The 27,379-nt window shown below is 56.4% G+C and overlaps 1 protein-coding gene across 4 annotated transcripts in view; it reads left to right on the forward strand.

Moving 5' to 3' along the window:
- The first annotated feature begins 205 nt into the window (after positions 1-205).
- The window catches only part of PIP5K1C (phosphatidylinositol-4-phosphate 5-kinase type 1 gamma), a 45,471-nt gene continuing 18,297 nt past the window's right edge, over positions 206-27,379 (forward strand). For 2 of the 4 annotated variants that reach the window (XM_083810774.1, XM_083810775.1), the window contains exons 1-6: positions 206-440; positions 21,068-21,099; positions 23,399-23,485; positions 23,825-23,955; positions 24,580-24,697; positions 26,637-26,789. In XM_083810774.1, coding sequence (XP_083666900.1) covers positions 335-440; positions 21,068-21,099; positions 23,399-23,485; positions 23,825-23,955; positions 24,580-24,697; positions 26,637-26,789 — 627 coding nt within the window. In that variant the 5' untranslated portion in view covers positions 206-334. The remainder of the gene's footprint in view (positions 441-21,067; positions 21,100-23,398; positions 23,486-23,824; positions 23,956-24,579; positions 24,698-26,636; positions 26,790-27,379) is intronic. The other 2 variants (XM_083810777.1, XM_083810776.1) reach the window with 1 other exon arrangement.

Genomic DNA, 27,379 nt, shown 5'->3' on the forward strand with positions numbered 1-27,379 from the left:
CCCATCCCCACGGAGCCGCCCGGGCCCGATCCTGCCCCCGCCGCCGCCGTTGCCATGGCGCCGGCCGGGCCCGGCCGCGCGGTGCCTCCCGGCCCCCAGGGGGCAGCACGGCGCCGGCCGCTCCGTCCCCGCCGCTCTGTGGTGCGCCGGGCCCTGGCCCCTTCCCCGCCCCCTCCGCCCTCCCGTCCATGGTCCCCGCCGCTCCCAGGCTGCTCAGCGGCGGCGGCCGGAGCCGGGAGCAGCGCGGCGGCGGCGGCGGCGGGGGGCGCGGGCCCGGCCTGCCCCTGCCCTGCCCCGGGCCTGCCCTGCCCTGCCCGCGCCCTCGGCGGCCGCCATGGAGCTGGAGGTGCCCGAGGAGGCGGAGGGCTCGGCCGCGGCGGGGGCCGGTGCCGGCGCCATCACCCCGGAGGGCAGCGCGGGGGGCCCGGACGCGGCAGGAGGTAACGGGCGCTGCCCCGCCGGGGGTCGCCGGCCCCGCGCGGAGCCCTCAGGGCCCCCCCGTCCCGTGGCCGTCCCCCCCTCCCCCCGCCCGCAGTGGTTCAGCCCAGCCCCCCCCCCCCGGGTGCGGGTGGTGCCTCCCTGCCCCGTCCCCCCGCGGGGGTTCCGCTGCCCCCCCCCTTCATCCCCCCCCCGCCGGGCCGCGTGGTGCGCTCCGGCCGCCGCTCCCCGCAGCGGGGGGCCCGGAATGGTTCCGTCCGCGGGGGGGGGGAGGGGGGGAAGCTCTCGGTGGTCGGGGCAGGCGGGGCGCCCCCAGCACCAGCGAACCGCGGCAGGAGCCGGGGCTGCCCCGGGGGGCGCCGCCTGGCACCGGGTCCCGGCCCGGCGCCACCCCCGGCTGGTTTTGGGGCCGGCCGGCTGCAGGCAGCCCGCAGGCTGCGCCGCCAGGCTCCGGGCGGTCTCGCCTCCGATGGCCCCGTTTGGGAGGGAGCCAAACCGGGCCCCTCGGCCCCGCCGCTGGCGGCAGCTCCCGGAGCGGGGGGGGGGGGGCTGGGGGCGGCCCCCGAGCGGTTTTTGGAAGGGGGCGACCCCGCGGGGCCCGGCGGCAGGGCTGGGGCTGCGGTGCCGTGCCCCCCGTGAGGTGTTCTGCTCGGCCTCGCCGGCGGGAAGCCGGGGCCGTCGTGCGGCAGCCGTCGTGTGGCAGCCGTCGTGCGGCAGCCGTCGTGTGGCAGCCCCCCCTCGCGTCGCACGCACGAGGCAGGCCGGAGCGGCGGTGAAGCGCTCGTGGCCCAGCCGGTGCCGCTCGCCTCGACGCCCGTGCTGCTGCCGGTGGCGTGGCCGAAAGCCCGCTCCCCGGCGCCGTCCGCGCGCCCTGCTCGCACCGACCGAACGCCGCGGCTCGTCCCGAGCCCCGGCTGGCCCAGCAGGGACCTTCCCCAGCACGCGGGAAGAGGTGCGGGAAGGAGCTGGGGGGCGGCGAGGCTCCGCGGCTGCTTGACTCGAGGCCTGGGGAGGCTTCGGCAGGGGGCTCGTGGAAGCCTCGGGATGTGTCCTGAGGAGGAAAACCTGTAGCGCCGGCAGCCGGGCTCATTCGTGGACACGCAGGGCTGATCGGTCCCTTTCTGAGAACCTAGCCTTGGGGGTTTTAAAAAGTGTTGTAACTGTTGTGGTTGAAAAAAAAAGTTTCAAAACCTGCCGCCTGTAAATGGCCGCCGCGGCTCCTTCCTGAATCCGCTCCCTCTCGCCCTGAGAAGGAGCCGCAGGGAGCCTGAAGGAAGGCGTCGGAGCTGGGGTGGTCGGGGGCTCTGTGAAACCCTTGGGGCTGGGATAGCCCGTCCCCAGTCCCCAGGCGCGGCTGGGTGAGGAGAGATCGCTGTCCTGCTCCCTGTGCCGGCGGGGCCGGAGACTGGGGGTTCGCCTTGCTGGAGAGCCGTCAGCAACAACGGACAGCAGAGCTGCCCTCCGCCCTCTCCTTGCAGAGGTGGGGTCTGGAAATTCTCGTCCCAGGAGGGAAAAAAGAGTTGACTTACGATTTCTTTCCATGTCTCCTGTTGCGTGGGTTGCGGCCTGCCCCTCGCTTACGGCTTAGAGCCTGGGCAGAAGCCTACAGCGTGTTCCTCGGGGCCGAGTTCCCCTGCTTTAGGGACTGAAGCGATGTAACGGCGGTGTCTGTGCCCTGGCTGTCTCCCCGTGCCCGCAGCAGAGCCCCTGGCCAGGTACACTGGGCGCGGACGGAGCCTCTGAGGCCAGCTGGGAGAGCGCAGGTTGCGACACGAGGAGCAGCGCTGCGGCTCTTCCCTCTTCGCCACGATAACCGCGAAGTGACTTCTGAAGGGCTGCTGAAAGCAATTTTTTTTTTTTCCAGTGAGCAGATTAGAGATAAACGAAGAATTCCACCCCGTGGGGCACGAGCAGCTCAATCCGTACCAACGTGATGGAGAGGGAAATTGGAGAGAGCTTATCAGCTTGAGGAAAAATCAAATGTAAACATCATCCCCAGCATGATTATGGTTCACAGCTTAGTTGGGTGTCACGTGCCTCTTTCCTGTGAAATGGTGCTAGCGAAGATGATGACAGGGGGAGTCAGCTAGGCAAAAACACGCAGAAAAACACCCTGTGCCTTGAACTTCTGGAGACCCTGCAGTTCCTTCACAGTCAATAAGTCACAGCTCAGCTGCAGGCAAGGAGAGGAAGGCAGCGAAAATGGAATTCGGGCTGCTCCAGCGAATTAATTGGCCTTTAAGATGCGACCGGGCTGGGAACGTTCAGGGAAGCTGGGACCGTGGGGGCTGGGAGCCGGGGAGGGGTGCGAGGGGCAGTCCTGGCCGGGTGTCCGGCCGGGCTGGAGAACCAGTGCCTGGGAGGGGAGCGATCGATCTAAGATTGATCTGATTGCAATTAGCAGGCGCTTGGCCCTGACCCGCGGTGGCAGACTGGGTCTGCCCACGTGCCCCGGCTGGCTCGCTGAGCGTCTCCAGAAGGGCTCCCCCAGGAGCATCCAGGGTGGATTTAGCGCGAGCAGCGCGTAATTTGGGACCGATTATCGAAGCGAATCGCTGACACGACCATCATGGGCTCTCGCCAGATGCGCAACCTTAAATATGGTTTTCCCATATAAGGTGGCTGCAGCCTGGAAAGCAGAAGCAGGAATTCCAGCGCTCTCTTTTTTCACCAACACGTCTTTCAGACGCAGCCGGTTGAGTCCCGAAATAGGTCTGCCGAGGCTGGGCGCTACCCCGACGAAGGCGCGGGGAGCTGCTCTCGTCACATGCTGCTTCCAGCTTTGTCGCATTCGATTATTCCCTCTTTGGGCTGCCGAGCGTGTTCCTGCAGCCCCGTGTTAATCTGTGGAGGCCCGGTGGGTGCCTCGTGCCCAACCTCACCGCTGTACCTGCGGGAGCACGGGACCGGTGCCATCTGCACGTAGAGGAGCTTCAAGAGTTACGTGGGGTCAGTTAACCCACACGTCGCAGCGCCGGGAAACGCCGCACCTTTTGCACCGTGCGGGGGAACATCGGCAGTGGAGCTGGAGGGGAAATGCGTGCCAGCTGCTAGCACGGCGAGGGCTGGGAGCGTTTGGGTGGCGGTGACCTTCAGCAGCCTGGTTCGCACGCTCCGCTGTCGGGGAGGGCAGGGGGAGCTCACAAATAGCAGCAGAACAGGAGAAAAAGTCCTTGGGTGGGTTTTTCTGTTTCCCAATCCCAGGTCGCTTATTTATTTATTTTTAAATCCCAGTAGTCCCCTTTAAATTCAGTTTGATAATCCGGCTGACGGTGCCGCTTCCCTTCTGACGCCTCCCAAGCTGTTGTCTCCTAGGCCTGCGAGCCGGGTCGCTTCGTGGACGTGCCGAAGAACGGGATCGATCTCGGTCGCGTCGGGCTGGACGTGGGCGACCACGGACGTGGGGCCAGGCAGAAGCTGATTTTTGCAGCCCTGTGCAGGCGCAGAGCCCCGGCTGTTCGGCACGGGCTGCCAGTGCGGAGCTGCTGCCAGGGTGGCAGCCCTGCACGGTGCTTGCTGCGTCCTCGCCCGTCCGTGGCTGGTGCAGACACTGAGAGGAGCAAAATGTTGTCATTTCCTATAAGCCGTTGGCAACGCAGTGTTGCTGGCACGAGCACCTTCTCCCTGTTCGCTGCCTGCTGATGGTGCACCGCGCTCCCTTCAACAAACAGGCGCAGCCGCTTGCCTTTTCCCCCCCGAGGGAAGGATGCTGTGAGGAAAGCGCGTGCCGTGCCCGGCGCCTGCCTGCGTGCAGCCGCTTCCACGCGCTCGCGGCGATCGGACAACGGGAGCCCAGCGGAAAGGTAAATGGAGGCACCGCGAGGGATGCCGACCAAAAGGCCGTTTGATGCTGAAACTGAAGTGCAAAAACGCAGGGAAGAAGAGGGTCGAGTTAAAAAAAAAAAAAAAAGCGATGGTCTTTGTGAAGTGTATTTTGTCCTAGTCTGTATCAGCACTGAGTTTCTCAGCGGAGCGCCCAGCGTCGCTCGCCTGCCCGCCTGGGTCGCTGCATGCTGGAAGGAAAAGTGTTTCCTGGCTTTTCGGGCTTCCCACCTCCTCTCTGAGTGCCTTGGAGGCTGTGGCAGGGGCGGCTGGCCTCTCCGAGCAGCCCCGAAAGAGCCACTGACAATAAGGTGACGTTGTGGTTTTTCCTCCTTTAGGTAGGTCTCCGAAATACTTTGTTCCTAGGCGGCCTGGCACTCGTTGTGTCTTTCAGCGTTTGCCAGTAGCCGAGTTAACCTCAGAACTTTTCTGGGAAACGTTTTCTGTAATTAAAAAGCTAAAAGCAATCAGAGCAGCGTTTCTGTCACTTTGTCTCTTCTCACCCACGTGTTTGAGCAGAAAACGCTGTCAACCCCTAATTAAGTGTCGTTGCCTTCCATCGTGTGTTTTTTGCGGCTTCCCCGGCGTACGTGTGGGTTTTTGCACTGGCTTGTGGTGAATAACCCAGGCTGAGTCAGAGCACGTGCTGCAGCGGCGAGGAAATCAGGAGGCCCCAGTGCCCTCGGTTGCCCTGGGGTTCACGGCTCATCCGACGGCGCCGGTCACCGCCGATCGCAACTCGCTCACCTCGCACCTCTGGGGAGCGGCTGCAGCAGCTCGCCGGCAGAGCGTGTGCCTTGGCTTCTCTCCCCCCTTTCCTTGAGCAAAGCAAAGCCACCGCTCTTCCCTAATGTCATTTAAAGGATGCAAGTGCCTCAAACTGGAGTCAGCGTGGAGTGTGAATGGGTCTCTTGAACGTTTCCTGTTGCCCAGGAAGAGGCTGTGATTCTGAAGACGAGCAGCGTTATTTTACAGCGCGGAGATTGCCGGAGATGCGACTTTACAGGCTATGCAAATGACTGGAACCAGAGCTGTCCCCCTGGATAATTGCACGGCTCTGCAGCACTTGGATCCAGAGCCGCAGAAAGCGAACCTCACAATGCCCAATCACCGCCTGTATGGCTTGGATCCGGAGCGAGGAGTGAGGAACGGGGGGGGGGGGTGTGCACAGCCCTCCTCTCATCTGTAATTAGCAGAATCTGCATGTTCTCTCTGCGGAAATTGCTACTTGCTATGAAACTTGGAGAGGGTGGGAAAGGCTCCCAGGGAGAGAACAGAAGCGGGAAGCCAGCTGCCCGCCTGTCTGCCCGGGGTTGGCGCCGCTGCTGGCGTGCCTGTGGGCAGGAAGGGGACGTGCGCTGCCCACCTGCGGCTGCTCCTGCTGCACAGGGCGCTCGCTGAGCCGGCACAGGGAGCGCTGTCACAGCCTGGGGACCACAGGGAGCGCTGTCACAGCCTGGGGACCGTCGCAATTCCGGCCTGGGCAGATCTGCTGCTGCTGCTGGAGGAGCCTGGGGATTCGCCGGGCATGGGAACGCTGCAAGCGTGGGGAACTTGGTGCCGGTCAAACTCCCCAGTGCTCGAAAGCAGCTTCTGACTTCACTGCACGACATCGAATCTCTCCCCGCCGTTCAGGGGCACGATGTTTAGTTCGGCTTCTGCCTGTGCTCTGGCCGCTCAGGGTTTGCGGTTGGCGGCGGCTGCTGCTGAGCGATGCTCGCACGTGCGGCTCGCTGGCTCCTGCAGACCTGGCTCTGAGGGTCCCCGCACCAAAGCAGTGATTTTCCTGCCATTTAAATTTGCCGTGCTTTCTCTGACGGAGCTCTGTCAAACTTCTGGCTATTTAACCCGTTCTCTGTGTCCCTGTACTGTGGTAGACACCTACAGATTTCTTCTTTGGGTCCTCTGTTCTGAGAGTGCTTTGAGTTAGGTGGGTCCCTGCTCCTTTACAGAATTTAGTAGTTAAGAGTAATTCCCCAGCTGTTCTGTTGTTTGTTTTTTTTTTTTTCCACAGGAGGCAAAGAGATCTGCTCTTGAGACCAGGTAGCTGAGTTCATGCAGCCATTTGGCAGGGCTGGTGTTGGAAGCCTCTCTCGTGCACCCCAAAGTCGGCACACATCGGGGCGCTGCCCTTCCGAACGGGTGTTTGGAACGCGCTGGACCCTGCTGGTGACCGTGTTAGGATCCTGCAAGAGTAGAATTAACCGGGGTTGTTTCCTCCCTTTCATTTGCTGCCCGGCAAGCTGTTATTTAAATTGCCAATTACACCTTTCTCTTCTTCCCATTGGCATCGGCTGTGCTCAGCTGCTGCTTTGTTTTGCTGCCCTGAGCGAGTTAAGGTCCGGATCTCCAGTGGCTGGGATGGCCGCGGAGACCGGTGACGCGCAGCCGGATGGAATTGAGGGCTGGCACGAAAAACACGTGTAATCTCCATTAAAATAGCGTCGTCTGCGAAGTCACTCCCTTGTGAGCTCAAACCTGCTGTGCAGGCTTGCTTCCAGCCTCCTTGCCCAGGGCTGGGTGCCCACCACGGGTGCGTGCCATTGAGCACGGGGTCTCGCTCAGCCCCTCGGGGGGCAGGAAGGGCGGGGAGGGATGAGGTGGGCAGCGCCGCTCTTCTACCGCGTGTTTAAAGCAGAGGTAACGCGGGTTATCTTAGTCTGTTCTCCCTTTCCTGCAGAGTCCCAGCCATGTGTGCTTGGCACAGCCCCTGGCGCAGCCCCACTTTGCTGTTTTTCCCTTCCGAGCATTTTGTGACCTTTGCAGGCTTCTCTGCCAGTTTCTTGCCTACCAAAAAAAACAACCGCTCCACCGCTAGAGCAAAACAGCACCATTTGTGTTTAAACTAAATGGCTTCAAGGTGTTCCCAATTATGGTTTTTAGGGTGGAATTTCTGACTTGTGGGTGGAACAGATTTGGTTTAAAGGGCGAGTTCATAGCATCCTCCTGAGCTCCTGCAGCCTTACTTGTGTTTTTCTCCAGTTGGAATCGGGCAGCAGTGCAGTTACGGTAATGCCTCAGTCACTGTGCAAGTAGCTGCGTAAACATCTTCCCAAAACGGCTCCTTTCAGCCTGCTGGTGATGAAAGCTTGGTTTGGAAGGGCTGCACAGATTTTCCTTCCTCATTCAGGGCCATGTGAGCTCAGGTAATTAAGGTCACTTTACATCAATTGGAGAAACTCGAGCGTTGGGTTGGCGCGCCGGTGCAGCTCACAAAGCATTTGGAACGTCTGAGAAATGTTTTTATGGAACTGGCAGGTTGGGAGAGGTTTGGGGAAATCTTTCCAAAGCCGAGGACGTGGCTCTGAAGGCTGCGAGGCTCGAGGCGGGCTGGGGGCTCGCGGCGGCCGATCTCACCGACACGCACGCCGGCGGTGAACTGCCGACGCAGCACGTGCTGCTGCTCTCTTGCTGGGTCGGCACAAACGGTGGGATCCCGGCGGGTCTGGGATCAGGCACTGCTGCTCCTCTGCTCTTGGATCCCCCTTGGTTTCGTTGCGTTTCTGTACGGCTTCATCAGAGGCCGGGCCGCTTCTGGCCACGCAGAAGCCGAACTTTCCCTAGGTTTCGCCTCCGATGTCCACTGGATCAGGATTGTACTCGAGGTCCTGAAGATCTGAGGGATTTAAGAAAAGCCTTCAGGCTTGGCGTAAGGCCCAGAAACCCAAGTTCCTAGTTTGCAAAGTAAAGTGAAGGTGATTAGCTGGAGTCTCTCGTTGCCACCGTCTGGGTGGCCTGGTTTCCTTTTGCAAAACGCCTGCTTGGGGTGAGGGGGAAGGCGAAGTTCCTGCTGCTCTCGTGACGCTGCCGATGCTCCTGCGCTGCTGAACTGCGGGCAGAGGGGAGGCTCCGGCACGAGGCACAAGTGGTTTTGTTTTGCCGAGCCCTCTGAAAGGAGAGGGAAAACTTGTCTGTGCCTTAACGCTCGCTTGATCCCTGCTGGTGTGTTCCGCAGCACAAGCAAAACGTCACCAAAGCCTCTAGCACGGGCAGGGTACAGCCGCCGCAGCACTTCTCTCTCTGTAGTCTCTCTGCACATCTGACAGACCAAATTCCGTGGACTTTTCAAGGCAGAATTGCCCATTGCAGCGTTTTCCAAAGGGAGGCAGCTGGCTGAAATCATCATCTTCCCCAGCGCGTCCAGGAGGGCTTCGCGCTGGCAGCCGCTCCAGTTAGGGGCTGACATGAAACTCGGGTCTGTCCAGTTTCCTGGGTTTTGCCCCGTTTTTTGTCTGCATCCCCACACCAAGAAGAAGAGGGATGTGCTCAGGAATCTGTGAGAGGGCAGCTGCAATACCTGAAAGCGCCCAAAATGTCCCTGGTAAATCGGCGTCTCTAAAATGACAGCTTTCCCTCCCGTGCAGCCTCGGTGCTGCTCTCGCCGTCTGTCTGGGCGCGCGTTGATGGGGGCAGCGTACAAAACGCACGGTTTGCTGGCAGAGAGGCAAGCTATAGAGATGTAAAACAGGCCCTAACTTCAAAGCTGGAACGAAGACAGCAGAACATGAGAGCGTCTCGAAGCTGTGCCTGTCAGCGCCGAATGACGTGCGCTGCGTGACAGCGCGAGCGCGGCCCGGGTGGGACCCAGGCATGAGGCAAAGGGGGTCCCGTGGGGCCTGACGGGCGCTGGTTGTCTGTGGGCTCAGAGAGCACCTGTCGGGATAATTCTCGTGTTTGTAAGGACTGTTTGTTCGGTGATCGGGGCTGAAATCTGGAAGAGCAGCCATTTATTCATTTATTCTTCATTTATTACTTTTTTTTTTTCTCCTGTAATGCTAACTTGTGCTACAAGATAATTTTTTCTAGGGGATGCAGATTGTGCTGCGTTTGATTTTTCTAGTAACACTTTATAAAACCTCTGCTTGGGAGAAGCTGAAATGTTAATTCTTTAAAGGTGCTCTTCTGATACGTGTGCTATTTTTAATCCCAGAATGCTTCCTCTCAGACCGGCATCTCTTGGGGTTTAAATTCATTTGGATGGAAGAAAAATGATGACATGGTCTTTCTCCACCTCGGTCTCCGAGGGCTGGATGTTTGTTTTCCTTTCGGTGCTATGCAGGAGTCACCGGTGGATTAACTATCTGGGACGCTTCGCCGAGAGCGAGGCTTCCAGACCGGTAATGCCAGGAAATGCTTATTAAAGCAAATGAGAAGCTGAAGGAGCGAACACCCTGAAATTGCTACGTGATTTTTCTGGCTCCTTCGCTGACCAGCCCCGGCATTTCTCGGGTCTAACTGCGGTCTTTGCTGCAGGGAGCCTCGGAGCCCTGATGGACGTGGGGCTGTGTCTGTACAGTGAAACCACCACCGTGCACGGGCAGGCAGTCGTGTTTGTTAGCCAGCAACGCCCGGCTCCGTTTCACTCGAATGCAGTGAACTCGGTTGCCCGTTGTGTGCCAGCTCCAGAGGTGGGCAATACAGGCTGCTATTAAATCGAGGAGCCTCCCGAGATGAGCCGCTGACGGAGTGCGCTGCTTGGCAGGACTCTGTCCGCTGCTGAGAGCCTGGTTTGGGAGGAACTTCTGCCGCCTGCAAACTGCTCTCGTGTTGGTGGGATGGCGCTGCAGGGATTGAGGGCTCCTAACCGATCTCGGGGAGGACAAACGGCTTCTCCAACTCCCAGGACTGAAAACCCAAAGGGTAATTTTATTCTGAGTGTTTCTTCTTTTTTTTCTAAACTGAAAGCCGGGAGTAGGAGAAGGCTGGGAATGACCAGCATGCAGAGCAAAATGTCACCTGGAGAGATGAGGTGGGTTTTTTGCAGCGTCTGATAAAAACAGACCTTAAATGCATATTTTCTCTGAGGTGGGGTGAAAAACTACTGAATTTGTAACAACGCGGGGCTCTCCAAGGGCTGTGGGAGGAAAGGATGAGATGTGCCTGAATGGCAGCTGCTCGTCTAAAGGAAAAACGAAGAGATTACAGGCAGAAGTGGCAAGTGCTGCCTCTTAATTCGTGTTTTCTATTAGAGCTTCTGCTTTGGGTTGCTCTGACTTGCCAAGACAACGGTCTCCATATGTCCTTCGCCTTATGGTTGGCCTTTAAGTTCTGGCAAAACCGATGCACCCGTTTCAGCAAAGAGCAACTGGAGAAGCGTTGTCCCTGCCCGGAGCGTCAGAGCCCTTCAAGCTCGGTCATGGCCATCGTCGAACGGCCTCGCGATGCCCGCAGGCTGGCGCTGCTTCGTCAGAGCTGCCTTTGGCTCTTCCCACGGACATCCAGCAGCTCCGAGCCTTTCAACTGCCATTTTGCCGTGCTTTGTGCAAATAACTCGTGGAAGTCTCACCGACGACACTGAAGGAGCCCTGCTGCCTGCTGGCCCTGAGCCTCCTGGCCTGCGAGAAGATTGCTGGGTTGGGAGCTGGGGAAGGAAAAGATTGACCGGTGGGGCTTCTTATCTAGTGTTTTACCTTCCCCATTGAGAGCCGTTTGGGAGCTGTCAGCCAGCATCACTGCCCGTTTCTTTTTCTTCCTCCCACCCCACAACACACACCGCTGCCATAAAATGCGGCTCCTGCAGAAGGTCTCCGCCAGCTGAGCTGGGAGCGGGAGCCCAAACCTCCCCAATGTGTTGTAGGGTCCGTGTGTGATGTTTGCTCGGCTGACTTCTCGGTTTCTCCCCAAACCCGGGAGCAGACCGTGCTGTCCCAGCTTCCTTCAGGTCGGTGGCAGCGTGTGTGGCTGATGCTGTCTCGTGGTGGTAAGGTTCAGGTGCACGGCTTCGTTTCAGGCTTTGCTCAAGTCTTGGCAAGCAGTTTTAAAGCTCCGGAAAAGACTTTTCTTATAAAACGAAGGACCGTGTAGTTCAGAAGTGGTGGACTTTGGTTCACTCAATGCTGCTGTCTTCAATTATTGTTTTCCATACCTATTCCCCATAGGGGAGCCCCAGTTTTCTCCTGTACCAGGCAGAAGCTGAGTGAAGCCCCGAGTTGGGCTCAGCATCAACTTGTTCATGGTTCAGGACCATTTCAGGACCTGCGAGACACAAAGTTCTTCTCAGTTGCACCTCAGATGTGCCTGCTGAACGTGGTCATCTCAGCGCGTGTGCACGAGCCACGCAGCCGGCCCGGGCTCTCCAAAGATGCGCTCGTCTCCGCAGCCCGATGCTCTCCGCTTCTACCTTTGTGTGTTCAGTGAGCTCCCACTGCAGCGGGGCTGCTCCAAAACCCGCGTTTTGAGAGCTGGGGGGCTCTGGAAAGCCAGCAAAAGGGCCAAGCCCGCCTTCACCCCGTAACGCTCTGCTATCGCCCCCGTCCTGGAAGCCACGCGGTCGCTTCAGAAGGACCTTGCCCACTCCTGTGTCCTGCGGAAGGGCAGGACACGCACGGGAAGCGCGGCACCCGCCCGTGACACGGCTCTCAGCAGTGGCCGTGCCCTCTGTGCCGGTGCCAAACGGTGCCGCTGCGTGCCGAGGGGCTCGTGGCAGAGCGCGCGGCAGCCTCTGGGAAAACCGTGCTGGCAACGTGAGGTGCCCTCGGCCCTTCGGGAGGCTGGGGTAGCCACGGCCTCAGCTCGGCCCTCGGTGCTCCTTCGCGTTTTGCTCTTTTGCACCTTCAGTTCGGACGCGTGCCTGTGCTTAGGGTGGAAGAGATCTTGTCCTCAAATGAGGAAATAAATGGCTGGAGCTGCTCATCGTTACACAGCAGCAAGTGCCTGGCTTGGCCTCCAAGTGCAGATGCTCCTGGCTGGGCTGGAGAAGCTGCTTCCTGCCCTAGGTTGTGAGCCAGCTGCAGACCCGTGCCAGGAGGAGCCTCTTGTCCACGTTGTGCTTCCCGGTGTCGGAGGAGGCTGTCCCCGATCGGCAGCATAACGCGACGGCCACGTCCCTGTAGCCCAGCGTAGGCAGCAGGTTTTCTTCTAGCCTTCTAGGCCCGTCTCACCTATTCGTATTTATGCCAAGCTCTAGAAGTCTTTTCAAAAGCTTTGTTGATTTTTATTTTTTTTTTTCAGGTTACTTATTTTCAGCTAATAGCTGAGTCACTGGCTGCCACGCTACGGCCAGGCTCCCAGGGAGAGAAGAGGCTGGTTGCTGAAACTTTGAGTTACGGATTTTGGCAGCACACTTAATCTTTTGAGCTTGTTCTGCCGTGGCTTGTTTTGTTCCATCTGTTCAGGTGCCTGTGTTAGAGCAGAGCGGGAGCATCAGACCAAAACACTCCGGTCACAGACAGCGCAAGTGGCCTTAACAAGGTGGGAAGAGAACGCGGTGGTGGTGAGCAGCAGTTAAATTCATTTTTAACCTGCAGTCCCCCACACCTTGCGGCAGCAGTTTTCTCCCTGGAGGTCTTCCCTCGGCATCACGGCGTGGGGACGTGGTCTGACGGAGCTGCTGCTGTCTGCAAGGTTTGCTCGCAGCCGCCGGAGGTGAGGACCAGAGCGTTGGCACCTCCTCGGTCTGGGGCTGTTGGCCGTCCGGGATCCACCTGGAGGAAAGGATTTGCGGGGTCTGGGATGGGTTAAGCAGAGCTTGCCCTACAGGGCAGGCAGGCCTCGGGGCTGCTGGTGGGCTTGGGTGCGTTGTGTGAAGCCACGTAGAGAGGGTGGGGAGCAGCGGAACGCCAGCCAGACCTGGCCTTCAGCCACACGCGAGTCGGCGTCGTCAGTGTTGTGCGAGGCCAAGAAATCTGATCGCTCGGTGCCTGACGGGCTCAGATGAGACCTGCACGCAGCCCGAGGCCTTGGAATTTCTCCTTGTTACAGCAGTAAAAGCTTAGGTTTGTACAGACGCAGAGACCTGGAGTGAAGACGCGCCACCAGTCCCCTGTTCCTATCGCATCTGTTTAACTGCGGGTTTTTCACGGAACCATCTAGGTTGGAAGAGACCTCCAAGATCCTTGTCAACTCGGAAGTTGTATCTGTTATCCCCGCCGGGGGGGCGTGCTGTCGTGGGGCTGCGTCCCCCACCGAGCTCGAAAAGCAGTCAGGTCCGCAGCCGCGACCTGACACTTCTGCCTTTGAAACCTGGGTCTGAAACAGGCAGAAATTGCAGGCGTCTCCCATTTCCTCTCCCACCCAGACCTTGTCCTCGGCACCGCGGCACCGAATCCCTCGGGCTGCGTGCCGCTCGCAGCGCCCGTGGCCGCCGGCAGCGCGCGGGGAAGGAGGGCTCGCTCCACCTGGTGCCAGCGGCCTTGCAGAAGGACTTTATTCCAGTGACGCACGCTGTGCGCGACCCCGTTCTGAAATCCCCTTTTAGTCTTCGGAGTTCGAGCACCTCAGGAAAATCTCTGTCAAGTGACATTAGCGGGAGTGGAATTAAACCTGAGAGGATTTAGCCGAGCAGCTTTGGCTACAGAGTAAATCAGGAAATAGCCCGCTCCTTACAACTCCAGGTGCGTCTTCAGGACGGCTCGCGAAGGGTGGCCCTCGGGCAGCTGTGTTCCCTCTGGCCAGGGGTGCCTGTGTTTTCGGGGTTTGCTCCTGGTTGAGGCGCTGAGCTCCCACAGCCCTAGAGCTGCGCTTTTCGTGTAACTTCTGCGTGTCCTGGTCTTGGGGCGGGCGGTTATTGGGAACCTTCAGGCAGGTTTCTTTACTCGCTGTGACTGTATTAATGGACTTCAGCACCTCTTCCAAAAGGTCTGAAAATGGGACGTGGGGAGGGAGGATACCTTTCTTAATTTAGCCTGGCAATAATTCTCAGCAGTAAACGAGCAACGGGACGAAGCTCTGTCAAGTAACGCGGACAGGGAGATGCTGTGAAGTGGTGCAAGCAATGAACAGCCTGGGAGGGATTCCCAGCTCGGAGCACTGACGCTTCCCTGCAGACCCTTTGTGAGAAAGGGCTGAGGGCTAAGATGGGGGACAGAGTGCTGTTGTCTCCTGTAACTCCAATTCCTGAGCTCTCTGTGTCTGCTGGGCTGCTTCTACCAGCAGCTCGAGCGGCTCCTTTGGCGTGCCAGTGCCTCCGAGACCCCTGGAGCTCCGCCAGAGGGACGCTCGGAGAAGCAGCAGCGTAAAGGTGAGGGGGCCTTGCCCTCTCGGGGGCAACGTCCTGTGCTGAGAGCCGGCTGAAGGAGTTCAGGATGGGCTCCGGTGGGGTTCGCCTCCTCAGGCACCAGCCCTGCGGGTGTCTGGTGGAAACGGCGAGGGGCAGGAGGAGCTCGCGAGGCCGGGCGGCAGAGAGGAGCCCCAGCAGCGCTGGTCCTGGCCTCGGGGGGTGCCGAGGTCCGGTGTCAAGCCTCGTGCAGCAGAAACAACACAACATGCCACGCCGCGAGCCCTCTGTGCTGGGTGCAATAGCTGCTCTTGGGATCAGCGTGTAGCCTCGGGTCAGTCAGCTCGTGCTTCTTCCCCTTGCTAGCTGCATCTGGAGGGCAGCGCGACGGGGGCTGCGGCTCGGTGTCCTGTCCCGGCACAGGTGGGGCACTGCCTGCGTCTGAGCTGGTCAACCCCGCGTCTGGGCAGGAGCCTGCAGGCAGGGTGATGGTGCTCAGGGGACAGGGGTGAGCGCTGGACTGAGCCCTTGCAGAGAGCTGCCTTGTGCTCCTGTGGCCTGGGTGGGGAAACGGCTCTCCTGGGCCTTGTGGCTGTAGAAAACCCCGTCTAAAGCAGCAAAGGGTGGTTGGTGATGGCCGCACGGGGACGAGCACTACATTCAGGTCCCTGTTTTTGTGCTGCAGCACAGCTTGGGAGGACGTCAGGAGAGAGGTTGTGCCTCCTCTTGCCTTTTCACTCCGAGTTACGGCTCCGCTGCCAGCTGGGACCTGCAGGGCTCGTCGTGCCCCAAGCCGAGGCCGGGGCCCCTGGGTGCCATAGCTCTCCTGAGCGACCCTGAGGAACGTGGCTTCAAAGTCCGTCGGCCTTCAATGGCCTCGCTCTAAATTGGCGTCGTGGTTTCGAGGCGGCGCTGCTGGGTGTCGGGGGTGCAGAGAGCTGGCTCCGTCCTGGGTGCGCTTCCCGGCGCGCTGCTTGCTGTCTGTAATTAATCCTAATCAAGCTTTGCTCCGGATTCAGGCAGGCAGACTCAGACTTGAAGGCCGCAATAAGGAGCGGAGCCGGGGGCTAGGAAGAGGCTGGCGTCCCCGCCGCAGCTGCCGGGTGCCGACCTTGGGCACGTCTCGCCTGCTGCCCCGCGGGGAGGGCGCCCGGACGTGCCGGGCAGCGTGTTTTGCTCGCTCCTCCTGCGACCGGCGGCGTGGAAGGCGGCAGGAACGCCGCGTTCAGATAAGGCTGCACCTTTCCCACCCAGCAGATGCGAGCCCGAGCGTCCCACTGGATTGCATAATTACAGCGTGGAGCCGAGCGGCTGCAGCCTTTCCCGCTGCGGGGTGTCAGCTGTTGTGTGCGTGCTCCTCCTGATTAGGTTTTTGTTTTGCTTTGTTGTCAGATGTGTCACACGGTTCGGGGTAGGCGCTCGGAAATGGCACTCTTTTCTGCGTGCAGCTGATCTGAGACAAGGAAACAAATCAGTTCCTTTTAAATTTCATTTCCCCTGTCTTGTCCTGCTCGTTCCCCGCTGTAATTGGGCTTCCCTGCTGCAAGCGCTTTTTGGTTAGTTGTCAAGGGAACGTTTTAGCCGGGCGTGTCCTGGCTCAGCACTCCGCATCCCGAGGAGCCGATCCCATCCGGCACCCGGGCAGGAGCGCGCTACCTCCCGCTTGCGCCCTGCCTCCTGCTCCGGGGTAAACGGGTTATTTCCGAGGCAGGAGGAGTTTCTGCATAAAAACTTTTATTAAAGGGAAAAGCGGGGGCTGGATGTCTTTGCTGACGCTCCGCAGGCTGGGGGCTTCTTGCAGCCCCCCTGGCTCGGGCGCTCGAGGAGCTCGGCAATGGAAATGCCCGGGGAGGGAGGCAGGGAGCGCGCCGCGTGTGCCGCCTCAGTGCCCCAAGGCCCCGTCCTGCCTCCCCGGTACATTAAGCTCTCTCCCTTAATTTGTACAGGCCATGCTGTTCCTTTCCCCGACGAGTTTGTGCTCAAGTAAACGAGACAAAGGGCACGGGAAAAGCGTGGGGCACAGCGTTGGTGCGGCAGAGCACGGTGTGTGACCGCCGGCATCCTTCCCCCTCAGCGGGGCTGGTTCCAGGGGGCTCCAAATGGGAAAGGGAGGTGTGGGGCTGGCATGGGAGGTGTGGGGAGGTGCAGGACACCGGCCCTGAGTATCGAGGAGGGATTAGATGGGATTGCTGATCTCCGGCTTTCAATGCTGTCACAGTGTGAATGCTGCTGTGTGTGCCAGCGTTTCAGCTCCCTGCGAAGAACTGTTGGGCTTTGGATGGGGTCTAAACCATCCCGAGGGATGTGGATGTGTCGGGGCAGGGTCTTCCCTTCTCGGAGGGATGGAGAGCCTCACCCGAGCACCGGGCTGGGGTCTCCCCAGGGTGTCGGGATGGCGTGTCCGGCTGGTGCGAGACCAGTGCTAGTTCTTGTAGGTCCTCCCAAAAATCCTTCATGCAGTCTGCAAGTGCACCAGAGAGAAAAAAGGGATTCATTTTTGGTGTCAAAGCTTGTGTTGCTTTTCTAAAGCTCCTATAGACTCCATATAACAAGCGGAATTGATCTCAGCTTGCTTCATTTTCCTTTTTGTTACTCCAAGCTCTCCAGCAGCACCCTGGGCACTGCTGGCTCTGAAGAGCAGCCGCCTACAGCTCCTTCTGAGAAGAGACGCTGCATCGGAGGGGAAGAAGCCCCCACAACTCCTCTCAGCATCGCTCGATGCTCCTCACCCTAACCGACCGGTGCTGTCACGTGGGGAGGCAGTGTGTTCGAGGACCAAAAGCAGGTCATGCCGGGTGCCTGGGGAGGGCAGGCTGTAAGCAGCCGCCTTCTCGGGGTGGCTGCGGAGCCCTGCTGCTGCTCCTGGCGTTTCTCCTCCACCCTGCTCATTGCCCTGGTCCCGAGCGCTGCTCACCGGGACCCGGAGCCGCGCAGTTCGGGTGAGAGAAGTTGAGGGGCTGCTCCCCGCTGGCCGGGCTGCCCTTCCACGCCGCCCTGGCTGGCTGCGTGCCGGTTCCGGCGCCGCTCTCAGCCGTGTCGAGTTTTCTGGCATCTTCTCCGAGTCGCTTTTTTGTTTCCTGAACTTCGTTTTCTCAGCGGTTCCTTATGGAGAGTAGCAGCTGTCTCTCTTGATGGATGTGTTTTGCTTCCAGCCTGTCTCTCCATATTTCTCCCGCAACACATCTGCTCCACGTGCACAGCCTTCGCCTTGCACAGCTCGTGCCCTAGCCTGCTCCCTGCAGGATGCGTGGGCCAGCCCGATCCGACGATAAATCCTCGCACCCTGCCGCCAGCCTTCCCCTCCTCTTGTCCAAGCGGGTTGCTCAGGTGGGTCGTGCCCTCTTGCTCTTCGTCAGATGAGTGTGAGATCGGACCCAGACCTCCGTCGACGTTTGGGGGGCTCTCCAGAATCTCCCGGCTTCCAGCTGAAGAGCTGACGTGGTGTTTGTGTTCCTGATGTGGTTTTGGTTGCAGTCACTGTGTGTATCTCCCAGGAAACAATTGAAGCTTTTATTAAAGATGCAGCAGCATCTCCGCCTGGGCAGAGGAGTCCAGATGATGCCACCAGCTATTCGAATCTGCTTCCGCTGCTTCCCCAGTGCATCCTAAAGCATTAAATATTTATAAGTTATAAATGATTGTGTGATTATGCATATGCCTTACAAAGAAGTCTTCTCCGTCAGGTCTTACATAAGAGCTTTGCTTAGATGTTTGTAAACTTTCTTAAGAAACTCTTTTTCAGTGGATGGAATCATCAGCTTTAGCTGGTTTTGAGAGATCCCAGTGACTGTTTACTTGGCTTTATTTTTTAATTTATTCTCTGCACGTGAGTCAAACTTGAAACCCATGTTTTTACCTTAAACTCAGTATAGGTCATGGGCAGCAAGGACGAGATTTTCTGGCTTTCGGGAAGCTTTGCTTTTAAGCCTGAAGGATCGGTGATTTTTCAACTTTCTGACTTCGGGCATCACTTGTGTGTCCCGGCTGGCAGCATCTGGAGAGGCTGGGGGAGCTGCAGGAGCCGCTGTGCTCCCGGCCCCTCGCTGCTGAGGGCGACGAAGCTGGTGGAGATACACGAGGCCCCTGCCCGCCCGTCGTGCGCCGCTTACTGGGAGCGAGTGGTCAAGCGGACGTAAACGGGGGCGAGGGGCCTAAAAATGCCTGAACGACAATTTTGTTGACACAACACGTTGCATAAGAGGAGGAACGGGTTGTCTAATCATGTGGAGGCTCAGGCTCCTCTGGAGGGGTCGAGCTAAATCCAGAGAAATCAGAGCGTGGGGGCGCGGAGGGGTTTGGGGAGTCCCTTCCCTGCCCACGCTGTGTGAGCGCCCTGCTGGGATGGACGAGCCAGCTGCGGCCGTGGACAGAGGCGTAAGGAAAAAAACAGACGTTAAATCAGATGGGAACCGCCGAGTGTTACAGCTGAAGCTCTGAGGCTCCGGAGCAGCATGCCGATCTGCATCGGGTCGAACAGAAGCGGTGTGTGGATGAGAAGAGGAGCTGAAGGCAGCAGGGCGGGCGGGCGTGAAGCACCACGCAGCCCAGCGCCCAGGGCTGCGCTTCCATCCCAGGCTTCTCGTTCCGGAGCCGCTCCTCACACTCCTGAATGCCCCCTCGTTAAGCTGCACCAAATCGGATAAGAATCATTTCAATTAGCTTGCTAAGTATTGAAACTTCCCCCAGCAGAGCTCCGGTGCCCCGCAGACCTGAGCGCCAGCTCTTGTGGCTGTGTATAACCCCGAAGCTGGAGCTAAATCAGTTTTTGCAAGGCCATCTGTCAGCTTGTTTGAGATGAGCACAGCCGAGCACCGTGTGCTGAGTACCCAGTGGAAGATTTTTTCATTTTCTGCCTAGACGGGTTGATTTCATAAAGCCGATTTTTTCTCTTTGGAGAGGTTTTGCTGGTGATGCCCTTGGCCACCTGAAGCACCGTTTCTCCTGACGATCCCCGGCTCTCGCCCCAGCACCCTCCCTGCGAGCACGCCGCCGGTGTTGATTCCACACTTGGTACGTGTACAGCAGCAGACACTTAAAAGCTGAGAATGAAAGCAGCTTGTGGTAATTATCACAAAATTAAAGATAATCTCCTGCTCTGGAATTGTGACAAAGCGCAGAAAAGAGATTACTGCGGCTCGTCAGCAGCGCGAGGCGGTCGGAGAGCGGCCGCAGCCGGGTGAGCGGAGCAGCCTGCGCCGTTCCCGGCCGTTGCAGGGCTCAGCAGGGAGCTCTCAGTGCCCTGGCTCCCCTGCCCTTTGCTGGGCTTCGTGTTGAATGACCTTAAAATCGTTTGTCCTAGGCCAAAGAACTAACTTCCAGCTCAGGACCCAAGCGCGTGTTGATCGGGTGCAGCGTCTGAGCTGGCGATGCCCGGCAGCAGCGATGCTCCGAGCTGAGCCGCGGTGTGGTCCCAGGGGTGATGGGAGGTTTCATCACCGGAGAGACAAAGGCAGGCAAAGCCTGGGGTCAGGGGGCTCGCATTGCTGGGGGCTCGCATTGCTGACTGCTCAAAACACCCCGTGGACGTGCCCTGTTTGCATCGGGGCGTCCCCGGTTTGCCCAGGCCCGTGAGATAACCTCAGCGCTTCTGCCTGAGAGCGATTCCATCTCCCTTGTGACTGCCAAGGGTTTTTGTTGGTTTTATTCTGCTTCCCACTCGAAATGTTTCCTGGAGTATAACCGAATTGCTGTTCTCATCTGCAGAGCAGCGTGCTCTGCTGTGCCTGACTTCTTGCTCAGGTTCCTTTGGAAGCAAGCCCTGAAGCGTCTCCGCTTGCGTTTTAGGAGGGTGAGCGGTTGCCCCGGTTAAACCATCCTCAATCCTCTTTGGCCAGCTGGGGAGATGCTGAAGTAGCAGAACCTTGGGCTGGTTCCTCCAGGGCTCTCCCTGCTCTCCAGCCTGAAGGACCAGACACTTCCCACTGCCCCCAGCTCGTGCAGATATTCCTCGAACTGGAGGGCTCGATGCTGACAGGCGCTTGTGTAATCCACCCCTCGCCCTCGAGTGGGGAACAGCCGAGGGCTCAGAAGAGCCCCGCTTCTTCACGGCCACAGCTCTCGAGTTTTGCTCCCCGGCCTCTTGCGAAACGAAGCCCTCGCTGAAGGACTGCAGGTTGCACAACCCTCCTGGGCGGGCAGCTCCTCGCCTTCCTCGGCAGCTCCAGGCCCTCGCTCCTGTTCCTGAGGGGCCTGGGCCGGAGTTGCAGGACCCGTGCGTGGCTTCGCCGCTTCCTCCCCGGTCACCAAACGCCTCGCAGCGCTCGCCCACCGCGGCTGGCGCAGGGGAGCAGAAGCTGGCCTCGTGTCGGAGGAGGGCTGTGGCATGGTGCTTCCAGCTCTGGTCGCGTACCTGAAAGCTTCAGGCAAAACGCTGATTTTTTGCCGTTCGCTGTAATGGAGAAGTGGTGGCTTCTCCCAAAGGCAGGGGTAGAAATAAATGATGGATTTGATTTTGTGATGTATTTGGGCCTCACGTTCTATAAATAGGTTCAATTATCGATACGCTTTGTCAAGTGCCTTCTGAGTGGCTGGAAAGCAGCTCCGTAAGCGTCTGGGCCGCTGTGCGTAACCGCCTGCGGTCCTGCGGTGTGGCGTGGGCCTGTTGCTTGCAGTGCAGCAGGGATTAGGAAGAACTCTGTGCTGAAACCTCGAGGAAAAAATATTGCTAGGAAAAATGGTGCACCTTTGTGCTTCTATAAATTGGGCGAACCCAATAACTTCAGGCTCCTGCGCTACTGAAATTGAAAACTGAGCAAAAGCAGCTGCTTTAAAGGCTTTCCAGCTTGCTTGAAGGAACAAAGCGTTAGGTTATTGTCTGAGTAGTTTTAATCTCATGCGACTACTTTTACTAATGCTCTCCCTTGTTCTCCTCAGGTCTGGCACCAAAGAAAGCAGCCATCACTGAGGTGAGATGCTCTCGAAAATCCTGTGCTGAGAAATGAGAACACAGAGCTCTTGAGAATGCCTCCGCATGACTTTTTTGAACAAGGCCGGGTTTTAAAATACATTTAAGTTTACTGAAAATTTGATATTGATAAGGTTATTTGGGAGACAAAGTTAATGGCAGCTCTCTGGTGTCTGTGTGTTGGTGTGACCACAGCCACAGAGAAATGGGAAGGGATTTTGGCCTCCCTGTAGCCATTTGGGCTGTGGCTCCATGATGTCTGCATGTGAGTGGCTGGATCTGGCTGGGGACACTTCTTCCGTACCAGCACCTGGAGCTCCTCCTGTCTCCAGGTGGAGACTCCACGTCCTGGGCGCCTCCAGGGCTCTGTGTTGGGTCTCATCCCCTTCTGGGAGGGGGCAAGGCGGCTGTAAAATAGGGAGCCCCGAGACGGGAGTATCTTGAGGGACTGATCTTCTGCACGTAATCCAGGTCTCAGGTTGCTGAATCACTGGTACCTTCTGGAGCAAAACTCTTCACAGTTGGCAGCAGGGAAGCTGGTGGGAGGATCTGTGCCTGAAAGCTGTTCCCTGAAGCCCACACTTGTGGTTTAGGGCACCGTGTTCAAATGGTTTTTGTTTTATCTGATTTTCTGACATATCCCTTCATATTTCTCACCTGAGATGCTGAACGTTAGTAGACGTGAATAGAAAACTCTTCCCATAAGCTGCCAGGAATGTGGCACTTAATTCTTTTTGACTCCCCAGAAATATGCATAGTAGAAAACACAAACCCTGTAAAAGTGAATTGTTTTTTTCAACACGCAGATAGCCCCCCTTTTTCTTGCCCTGGAAACGCAGTACAAGTAGAGCGAGGGACTGCAGAAGAGACTTCAGTTGCTGATTTTCGTACAGAGGTGGTCTCCTAACCAGTGCCCACCTCTGTTAATTCTTCGAGGATGGTGATGAGCCACGAGGAGAGGTAGGACAGCGCAGCTTGGGCTTGCGTGTAATAGGATGCAGCTCCCTGGTTCGAAGCTGCAAGGAAATCTTTGCTGCTGATCACACCTCTTTGGAGAAGGAGTGTTTGGATGCGAGCTCGGCTGTGCTAAATGTTTAAAACAGAGTAGGAAGTGCGGTTCTGAAGGAGAAATCAGGCTGCCCCTTAGTTCCAGAAGTACAGGCGGCCTGACCAGAAATAGCTGCAAGCTCCTGATTAGAAGCTAAAACACAAAGAGCTTCTGTAGTCTGAACAAAATTATACGCTGTCTGCCGTAGCCATCAGTTCTGAGAGATGACTGTGTGCAGCGCTTAGGGAGAGAGCAATATAATGTTGTCGCTTGGGAAATGACCTTGGGTCTCACTGCACACTGCTTGAAGTGCATCCAAGGCCTGGCTGTTCTGTAGTGTAACAAAACCCCAAAAGTCTGGTGCTCGCCGACCATCGCAGCTATCTGATGGGCTCTGCGGTGCTGGGGCAGCAGGCGGGACGCTGCCCCGTGGCACAGCATACGAGTCCCAGCCCTGGGGCTGCGTGAGGAGCTGTGTCCAGCTTCACCAAACGTGGTCACATCAGGTGGTTAAAAGGGTACAGCTGCCATCTGCTCCCTCCTGGATCAGCAAAAAAGGCCTGGATGGACTCAGAAGTAGAGGAGGAGATGGGGTAGGAGTAGATTTGTTCTCCCTCTGAAGTGCTGGCAGCCCTACAGTGTTTCTATAGACTCTGCAAAACTTCAGGAAGAGCTGTTTTTGCAGTTCACCCTGTGTGGGCTTGTCCTTTGAACTGTTAACAGATGAGATCTTGCTTAAATGGATTATCTCCGTGTGAACACAGGAGTGGGGTTGCGTTATCCACGTTATCCGTCTTTTATTTCTCAAGTCAAGTGTGAGGCGTTGGTATGAAACCTGAGGGCATGGGATTTTTAAAAATAAGCCTCTCGCAGTTTGATTTAATATATCCCTCTTTTTAATCGATGAGAAACCAAAGTCAAGCAACCGGGGAATCCTGGCAGCTGGGAGGCAACGCTGACCTTTCCTGGCTCAGGATCTTTGCCGAGGCTCTGCCCCATTAGTACTGAGGGTGTCGGATGGAGCGGCTGGGTATTCTCACCCCTCCTGTCTTGAAGGATGAATAAATAATTCAGACAGCCTTGTTAAAAGCTTGCCAGTGCCAATTACACCCGTTTGCAGACTTCCCACAGTGGTAGCGATCGCTCCATCCTTTATGATGGTGGTGATGTGGTCCAGCCTGTGCTGTTCTGCCTGTTCGTGTCAGCCAGGTCAGCTGCTCTGCTGGGAAGTCACCGTGCCCTTTCGTTGCAGGGACCATCGCTTCCAGGACAGCCTGGCCAAGGAAAGAAGATAGGTCATCGAGGCGTTGATGCTTCTGGTGAAACCACTTACAAAAAGGTTTGGTTTTGGGGTGTGGGAGGGCGGTAGCTATGTCAGTGGTTAGGCTGCGAAGTTGGGGCCAGGAGTAGAAATGGCACAGCTGAGCTTACCTGGTTTAGTTTGTTAATAGCTACCAATCTGATTTCGGTTTTATGCAGCACCCTTGTATTGTGTAGTCTTGTGAACTACAGACCTTCTGAATCCATCTATTCAGAAGTCAACTGAACTTGTTTAGCAGTGTATGCTGCTCAGGATGACCCAATGGAAGTTATAGACATGGCAGTATTGTAATACAGGGAATATTTTTGTTCTAATCTCCTGGGAAGTGCTCACTGACAGCTCTTTCCTTTCTGCCAGACCACTTCATCCACTCTGAAGGGGGCCATCCAGCTGGGGATTGGATATACTGTCGGCAATCTGAGCTCCAAGCCGGAGAGAGATGTCCTGATGCAGGACTTCTACGTGGTGGAGAGCATTTTTTTCCCAAGGTAAAGGAGACAGGGAAACAAAATGAACGGATGAGTTATTTCTTTTCCTCTCACTGATTTTTCAAGAGAGCTTCCATCTGTCTTTAGATCACAGAGATGGATGCTCTGAATGTTTTAAATATGCATCTATTTCATACAAACATAGCAGTGGGAAGTGTTAGATTCCGCAGAACACTGACTTGCAAGGAAGCACAATGTAAGGTACAGTGCTGTATGGCTGGGTTTGTTAGTCTTGCTGTGTGCTATTCTTTCTACCTGTCTGTAGAATTTTTATCTCAAACACGGTATAATTTCAAGGGGGAAGCTCGTTCTGGGAGCTCTTTAACTCTCTTTAACAAATCTCATGAAAGCTGTGTTCTCTGTCTAAATGCATTCAGCTTGACAAGCGGCTGTTCCTTGCATTCTTTGGAAATAGGTTTTGGCAGATAATTTAAAACCGACTTTCCTGTTGTTCTGCCACAGAAGAAAGGTGTTTTGTTTTGGGTGGTGTTGTTTTTTTTTCCTCATTCCTAAGAGGTCTTTTTGCAAGGCTCAATTTAGTGTACAGCAGCCTTGATGTGGCCGTACCTATCTGTCGAATGGTAATACAAAGGCTCGCTCATCTGTAATGTCTGTTTTGTGCAGTGAAGGAAGTAATCTTACCCCGGCTCACCATTACGCTGACTTCAGGTTCAAAACCTATGCACCAGTGGCTTTTCGGTACTTCCGAGAGCTCTTTGGGATTCGTCCAGATGATTATTTGGTATGGATATATTTTTCTGTCTTATATGAGTATTATCTGTCTTATTTGTCCTATTTTGTTTGAGATGATCTGGAGCAGTACAGTAAATCTGCCCCTGAATCAAGGCTATCAGCTCATCTTGTCTAAAAGGGACAGAGAAGAGCCAAGGAATCTCTCTGATCCCAGCAAGGAGTGGGAACAGGCTGTGGCTTTAGGGGTTCTGTTTTGGAGGAGATCCAGTGACCGCCCCAGTAAGAGCAGCACGACTCAGCCAAAACCTTCGTTTGCTCAGAGGTAGCTGTTAGCTCACACTGGAGGGAAAGGAAATGATCTGCTTTAAGTGTGTGCTGCTAAGCTGCGTTACGGGGTTCCCTCTCTGTTGCTGGTGGTGACAATAACTTGCTGTGTTTACAAGCAAAAGGGGTTTGTGTTCGGCTGGGTGCAACCCTGTAATGTCCCCTGGGGCTCTGAGGACAAAGACAGGAATTTGTCCTTGTGTACTCACTTGAGAACTATGCGAATGTAGTTACGTTAATCATCTTATGAAGACGGAATAAAACACAGCTTGTTCTTGTGCTCAGAAAGCTCCTTGGAGCTATTTTTTAAGCCATCTAGTAATACAAGCTGGTGGGGCTTGGAGTGCACTGGGGTTGAATTTGGTTCCCTTGCATGTTTGTGACACCCTGCTCTTTAAACAGGACACTTGTTGAACTGGGAAGCAGAACACATTCAAATAAGCGCACGCCCCCCCCCCTTCTGATAGCCATTTTTTTTCTGACTTCAGCAGTAGGCAGGGGTAAACCATAGCTGAAAACATACAAGAAGAAACAAGTCTGTGCCCTTGCACGGCTTGACGGTAACAGCGCTCCCCATCTGTGCCATCTGAGATAATGCTGGCTGATTTGATGAGTGGCTCAAAAGCTGGGTGAGGCACAGAGCCTGCCTCAGTTGCAAAGGTCACAGCTCTGATTTGTTGCTTCTGTTTCCCCTGATTCTCTCTTGCCTGCCACAGCAGCAAATGCCTTTAATTATGCATGAGATAATTAACTTGATAAAGTCTTGGATCATTAATCTGCGCAGTGCTGAAAGCTGTTTTCAGTGTGTAATGATGAGCATTTAATTCATTGCTCTGATTATGGCCCTTACGTACCCCTACCTTCCTCTCCCCATCTTACCTCTTGCTGTGGCAGCTCTGACATGAGCTGCCCTGAACCTGCTCAGCCTACGCAGATACCCTGGGGTTGGTCCCTCGCTGCAAAGTGCACGTCCACACTTACGCTTTCCATTTTTTTGCAGCTGCTAGGCATGTCCTCAAATGAGGACCTGCTGTTTGCATCCTGGTATCTAGCAATGTCCTCCCGATGCAGTACCCCCTGCTGTTCTTAGCACTGATCCCTCTCTTCTTTTTTGGACACCTGGTCTCATCCTTTTCATGTGTTTCCAACAGATTGGGGGTGAGATGTGGCTGTAAAACACATCTGTAGCAGGGGAGCACGAGGGCAGAGGAGGCTGCTGAGAGCAGCCAGTGCATCGTGTTCCCTCCAGCACGGAGATACGCGGTGCCCTGAGCAGACTGTCATGTCTCTTAAAATCCTATCTTTCTGTCTGCGCTTGCAGTAATGTGCTGAAAGAAGCCTAAATGTGGTACACACGTACATGCACAATGGGAAAAGATGTCATTATGAAGCCTGGATGTTACTGAAAGCAGAAGATTAGCTTGATTCTGAACAGTTGGGATGCTCTGAACTGTAATCTCACTCTCTAATTGTAAATTGTCCATCAGCTTTGCTGCTTAGACCTAGCCTATAATGAAAATAATTCCCTTTAAAGCTTTGCTACCCCTTAATCTCACAGCGAGGCAGTGTGCTAGGGAAAGCCCTCAAGGGCCTAGAGCTCAGTGTGCAATGAGCTGGGGCTAAAAACGTCATCATTTTTTTTGTTTTTCCCTTTTCCTCCCTAGTATTCATTATGTAACGAGCCTCTGATAGAGCTGTCAAACCCTGGTGCCAGTGGCTCTCTCTTCTATGTCACCAGCGATGATGAATTCATCATAAAAACTGTGATGCACAAGGAAGCTGAATTCCTGCAGAAGCTCCTTCCTGGCTACTACATGGTGCGTATCACCCAGCTCCTTGGACCCGCATTTGTAGTGGCAGCTTTTTTCTCCCAGGTGCTGCACAGGGCACGTCACCCACCCCAGTTTCTTGAGGCCTGCCCACCCTGTGCCACCGACAACATCAAAAGTCACAAAAGCCAGTCCCAGAAGCACAAATCCTGCCAATTATTTGCAAGCTCTGTAGGTAAATTTGGAGGGGGCGGGGGGAGGTGATTGCGAGCTTGTCGACAGGTTTTGGCCTGAAAATGGTTTCCCAGACGTGTAAGGGTGCCCTTTTCCCAGCACTAGCTCTTTCTTCTTTGCTTGGCACCGTGCCTCTGCCTCTGCCTGGCTTTGAGGATGGTTGTTGACTGCAGTAATGCAACCATCTTGGTTTTACGGGGTAACCACTGCTGCCCCAGCTGTGTCCCACACGTGCTGTTGAGCAGTTACTCCGAAGGCAGCTGTCAGTCGCCGTGGCTCCTGCTGGCTGCGGTACCAAGCTCAGGAATCCTGCAGCACCCAGAGAGGCGTATAAACCAGGAGCTGCCTCCCTGCACAACTGTGCTGAAGGATCCAGCTTGATACCTAAGGGCGCTGAAATTCCC

This window comes from Anser anser (genome assembly GCF_964211835.1).
Source record: "Anser anser genome assembly, chromosome: 25".
Classification (NCBI taxonomy): Eukaryota; Metazoa; Chordata; class Aves; order Anseriformes; family Anatidae; genus Anser; species Anser anser.